This window comes from Eimeria necatrix, genomic scaffold (assembly GCF_000499385.1).
Source record: "Eimeria necatrix Houghton genomic scaffold, Enh_scaff202, whole genome shotgun sequence".
NCBI classification, from domain to species: Eukaryota; Apicomplexa; class Conoidasida; order Eucoccidiorida; family Eimeriidae; genus Eimeria; species Eimeria necatrix.
Window position 1 is genome coordinate 50,758 of NW_013655115.1, and position 5,498 is coordinate 56,255.

The window sequence follows — 5,498 nt, forward strand, 5'->3', positions numbered from 1 at the left end:
GAGAACTGCTCCGATCGCATAACCAGAGGCATCTGTGTATAACTCGAAGGGTTTCGTCGTGTCAGGGACTTGTAATGTAGTGAAGTCGATTAAGCGCTGTTTGAGCTGCCGCACCGCTTGCGTGTGAAGCTCTGTTCATTCGAAACTGACGTCTTTACGCGTAAGATCAACCAGCGGCCGGGCAACGTCTGCATAGTTCGGTCCCATGAACATGCGACAGTAATTGATGGTACCGAGGAACTGGCGCACTTGCGTTTCGCTCTCCAGCACCTCTGGCCAATGTCGGATGGCTGCGATTTTATCTTCTGCAGGTTTGATCCCCGCAGCAGAAGTGATATAACCCAAATATGTAATTGTTTGCCTTGCAAACTTGCATTTGCGGAATTTTGGGTAGAACTGGTATCTAAGAAAAATGCTGAGGACTTATCGCAGGAGAGAAACGTGCCCAGAGAGCTCGGAACTATAGATAAGTACATCATCTAGGTACGCAATAACGCCCTGTCCCAATAAAGGTTGCAGATAGGCATTAATGTTGGCCTGGAATGTAGCTGGAGCACCGTTAAGGCCGAAGGGCATCACGCAGCACTCGAATAGTCCGAGAACGGACCGGAAAGCCGTCTTCCACCGGTCCTCCTTAGCCATACGTATTTGATGGAATCCTGCTTCAAGATCCGAGGTGGAAAAATACTTGGCGCCTCCCAGCAGCTCCAGAATGTTTTGAATGGGAGGTAGTGGAAAATCAGGGGCTATCGTAAGGGCATTTAGAGCCTGGTAATTGACAACCTTACGCATCTTCCGCTCCCCGGAGACATCATCACGTTTGTCTACCATGTTCGTAGGAGAGCAAATAGGCGAATAGGTCGGTCCGATCCAACCATTGTCGGATAATTTAGCTATCTCCTGTTTGTGGAATGTGAGCTGATCTGGGGTCATATGGTATATTGCAGATTTCGCTGTATGCTTTCCAGGCACAAGTAGAATATGGTGATCATGAGGGCGCTTCGGCGGTAATCCCTTAGGTAAGGTATCGGGAAAAACCGCTCGATATTCGTGCAACACCTGGGCAACCTCACATGGAATATCCTGCGCCTCTGGCGAAGTTATCCATTCGTCGAACAGAGTGTGCTCGAGTTTTGCCATATGCAAGGGAGACTCCTCGCCACTCTCCGCTGCCACCGAGGCGGTTGAGGCCAAAGGACTATGCCAGCCGGAGGACGTGGGTTGATTCCCAATTCACGCGCAACAAAGCAAACCTTGCCATTCATCCAAGAGCCTCAGGGGCACTGCCGAACCGGCTTCGGGCAAAGCCAGTATGAGATGCAAGCCGTGCAATGGAGCCCTGAGATCCTTTGTATCAGCCACCGCCTGACGAACGAGCGACGTTATCCGCGCCTTCGCCTTAGTCTTCGCGTGGGACTTATACCTCCTTGGAGGCGGGCGTAGGAATACAGCTGCCTTCTCGGCTGACATACCCGCCACTTGTTTGGCCAAAATTTCATATGCTTGCTCTGCTGGGGTCCTTGGGTGGACTACGGTGGGGCTGCCACCTTGCAGCGTTGCTTCACCAGTCCGAACGCCCGGTAACTCGCACCACTGGCCATTCACATAGGTTCGGAGTTTGTCAGACTGAAAATACCAGGCCACCTTGTGTTCCGTCAGCCAATCCAAACCCAAGACTAAGTCATAGGGAATGGTTCCCACTAGAAGGTCCCCTGAAAAACGTGCATGTCCGCACCACAGCGTCAATCCCGTCACAACCCGATCAATGCGTAGTAGTGCACCTGTAGCTGCGGTGAACCTATGTTCTTTTGGAAGTCTCCGCACTTTCAGCTGCAGTTGTTCGACTGTTTCAGGACTAATGAAACTTCTCGAATCCCCAGTGTCGAAGAGGGCCTCACAAGGACTCCCTGCGAGCTCAACGCGAAGTACCGCCGTCGCACCCACACAACACAACGCTCCCCCTTGGTCGTAAGACTCTTTTGTGCAAGTCTCCCTCCACCAGTGGGGCACAATCTCTGTCGCGTCTGACCTATCGCCGTCTTCCGTTGCCTCTGCAGACTTCCTGCTGGTAGCCGTCGTCGCGTCCGGAATCTCTTCACTCAGGATCGACGCTGACCCAGACTCCCGCCGCGTTTCCGAAAGCGGCTGAGTCCCTTCCGCGTGCCCATCGCTCGTATTAGTTCTTTGCGCAGTGCGGAGGAGTTGGTTTCCCCACTAAAAGGAGACTGGAATGGCATTAGGGCCTGTCGCTACCGCACACATCATCCCTTTGCCATGGCTACGCGGCCTAGAACGCTCGTCTCCAACCACGCCTAGGCCCGCACGTTTAATCGTTCTGTCTTTTCAGTGCTAGGACGGGTGGGCGCCCTACTGCTCTTGTCCACCGACTGGGGCTGGACTCGTTCATACGTAGGACAGTCCCGAGCATAGTGTCCCACACCGCCACACTTCTTGCAGATTTCCGCCAGACGTCTGGTACGTTCCCCTTTGCTGGGGCAGACACGTACCGGATGTCCGCGACCCTGACACTCAAAGCAGTTCGCGTGGGTTCCCCCAGGGCGATTTTCAATTTCGTGGTGCCCACGAGGTCCATTAGCTTGGACGGCAGCCCTAATGGCTCGACTGGTCCTTTCTCGGAGTTCCAGCACACTCTGCTTGGGCTCGTAGAGCCGTGTTGCGGCGGTCGCCGCTTGTTCCCGCGACTGATATTTCACTTGTCCGTTGTTGGTTATTAGAAGATGGAGGTCTGTTGGTAGCCCGGTGCAGTAATAGTCCGCGAGTTCGTCGGGGGAAAACTCAACCCACGCTCTGCTACAGCCGCAAACCGGTCCGTGTATTCCTTCGGGTTACCATTCCACCGTACTTTAGCCAACTCCGTTAACAATTGACTCTGCGACATTGTTCTGTCAAACCGCTCCAAAAGCCTGCGCTGTACTGTCACCTAGTCGCTTAGGTCGATAGTTCTCCGTAGATACATCAAATACGTTAGAGCCGGGCCCACAAGGTGGTCTATAAGTGCATTTCCCCACTCGCGCGGTTCCAATCCCATCTGGGTGTGCCGGCGTTCGATGCGCAGCAGAAAGGTCTGCATAGTGCTGCCGTCTTCTGGTTGTATGGGAATCGTTGCGCCGGATTCCACGGTCCCCCCTATAACAGTTCTTATCACACTCATAGCGGACTGGAATTGGTCTCACGTGACGAAGGGACTGTTCCCTGGCATAACATTGGTCATAGGTATCACCTGCGGGGGAGCCTCCTTATGCCCATGCGGCCGCTCTGCCACGGTGGGCTTCGGAGTCGCGTGGCGATGATGGGCTGGCGTCCCGCTCGGCATTTTGTTGACTGACATTGTAGAAGTCTCCTGCGGTGTGGGGCCAATAACACGTCCGTTGCGGAGATGCATCCCTTACCGAGCGAAGATTTCTAGGCATGAGTTATTAGAACATAGTATTTCTACTCCCAAGTCCGGAAAGAACAAAGATTTCAATCCCGGAACAGCACCCAAATGTAGTGCACAGCGCCTACTGCTGCGACTATGCTGCTACCTGCCCCTCAAGCAGGGCCTATGATCGGCACCTAACGTAGGCCCATTTCCTTTAAAGAGTAGCTTTTATTTATCGAAATTCAGTAACTCTTAAGTTTCCAAAATCTGTTGTTGTTCGATTCGCTGCACCCGGGGTGCTCGCCTCCTAGGCCCTGTGGGGAGGAGGCCTGCACTGGTGCGGGCGCTTCCGCCCTCCGAAGTTTCCACGCAATTTCAGGCACCTCTAGCTTATGCATATTAAGTCGCAGACGAATTGCCTTACTTTGATCCTTGTAGGAGGGTCCTGTCCTCCTCCAGTGTTGCGACCCCTTGTAGCTAGCTATCGTCTATAGGTCACCAGCAAGCCCTATTGTAGTGCCTGTGCACTACACCTCCTCCCCGCAGGGCCTAGGAGGCGAGAACCCCGAGTGAGGGGGATTTTGAGGACAACAGATTTTGAAAACTATGAATAAATGTATTTCGTGATATTTGGACTACTGTTTCAACGAAATGCGATGAAGGTAGACGGTTATCGTAGGCCCCTATTCGAGGGGGCAGGTAGCAGTGTAGTCGCAGCAGTAGGTGCTGTGCACTACAGATGACCTATATGCGGTTAAGAGGTTGAGACGCGGATTGAGCGCTGTAACTTCTTACTAGTGAAATAGAAATGCAATTTATTAACAAATTAACATGTATAAACTAGAAATGCCTGCGAATGCCCTAAGATTGGGGCTGCCGAAAACACCGGCACCGGTGCGCGTCACATCCTCACCGGACCAGCAAAGCAAGAACGATAAGAAATGACTTTTATGAAATATAATTTTGAGAACTTGAAACAAAATTGTCTTTCTAATAATTTAGTTGACGTTACGCGGCCGATGCGTCTGTAGAAGAGAAGATTTCATAGAGCGCCAGAGTTGAGGGTTGTGCAGCACCGTAGACGCTACAGAGAACGCAGTGTACTACGGGCGGTGCCCCGCACCGCTGCCAGTGATATAGCCAGCCCCAATCTCCGGGTACTCACAGTTATGTGTAGTTTATACATGCTATTTTGCTGATAAATTGGCTTACTCCGTTACTAGTAAGAAGTTTCCGCACTCGTTCAGTACCTTAACCACTTATATGTCACAAGCTAGCTACCCTCTGAAGGTCACCCGCAATCCTTTTTGTAGTTCCTGCACACTACACAGTTGGTGGAGCGGCAGACTTTAGAGGTTGCAGTTATCTGTTGGTTCCTGGTTCGATACCCGGTTGCCGGGGAATGCGCCTCCAACCACAATTTCTCCCGTTTTGGACATGGACAAAGGTATGAACGGCGTACTCTGCTGGGGCAAAGTAAGCTGTCAATGCATTGCGTCACAAAAAAGGAGTGACAGAAATACCGGGCACTACATTCTAGAATGATGAAATACAGTAAGTCAAAAGATGATGCTTGTCACATGCGCTCATTTTGTTGACGACTGACACGTGAAGAGTGCTTCTTCTCCACGAACCCATGAGCACCTCAAAGTCTCCGCTGCTTCCTTTTCCTGCTTGAACTTGCCTTTTCCACTTTGGAACATTTGCATGTACTATCTTCAGCTTTGTTTGCACTCGCCTCCGTAACAGTCGCTTTCCGCCACTTTGCCTGTGTGGCAACTTCCGTCGCTGTGACCGTGTCTGTGCCTTCGCCAGAGCATCCTTCCCTTTTCGCCAATGCTTGCGTCAGTCTGTAATCCATGGCAGTCTTTGTAGACCTTTGGCCCTTCTTATTAGTGTTTGGAGCCTTGAAGCTTCGATCCTGTACATACTTCCTTCTGTCTCTGTCAGTGTCTGTGTCTAATGTCGTCGTGTCTTATTAGCAGTTGCCTGCCTTCATGCCAGTGGCTGACTGCCACGGTTATGTTGCTCTCTCAAAACGGTTGCTGCTTAGATCCAATGATCTGTCTATCGAATTGCGCATATTCGTTTGATACCTATATGAAGGCAGTGGAGC

At 51.6% G+C, this 5,498-nt stretch overlaps 1 protein-coding gene across 1 annotated transcript in view; it reads right to left on the minus strand.

Annotated features, from left to right (window-relative positions):
- Positions 1-3,334, minus strand: part of ENH_00027380 (hypothetical protein) — a gene marked incomplete at both ends in the record, with an annotated part of 5,339 nt that extends 2,005 nt beyond the window's left edge. The window contains 6 exons of the mRNA XM_013584738.1: positions 159-305; positions 558-1,091; positions 1,254-1,712; positions 1,899-2,214; positions 2,508-2,808; positions 3,195-3,334. Coding sequence (XP_013440192.1) covers positions 159-305; positions 558-1,091; positions 1,254-1,712; positions 1,899-2,214; positions 2,508-2,808; positions 3,195-3,334 — 1,897 coding nt within the window. The remainder of the gene's footprint in view (positions 1-158; positions 306-557; positions 1,092-1,253; positions 1,713-1,898; positions 2,215-2,507; positions 2,809-3,194) is intronic.
- Positions 3,335-5,498: the final 2,164 nt, after the last annotated feature.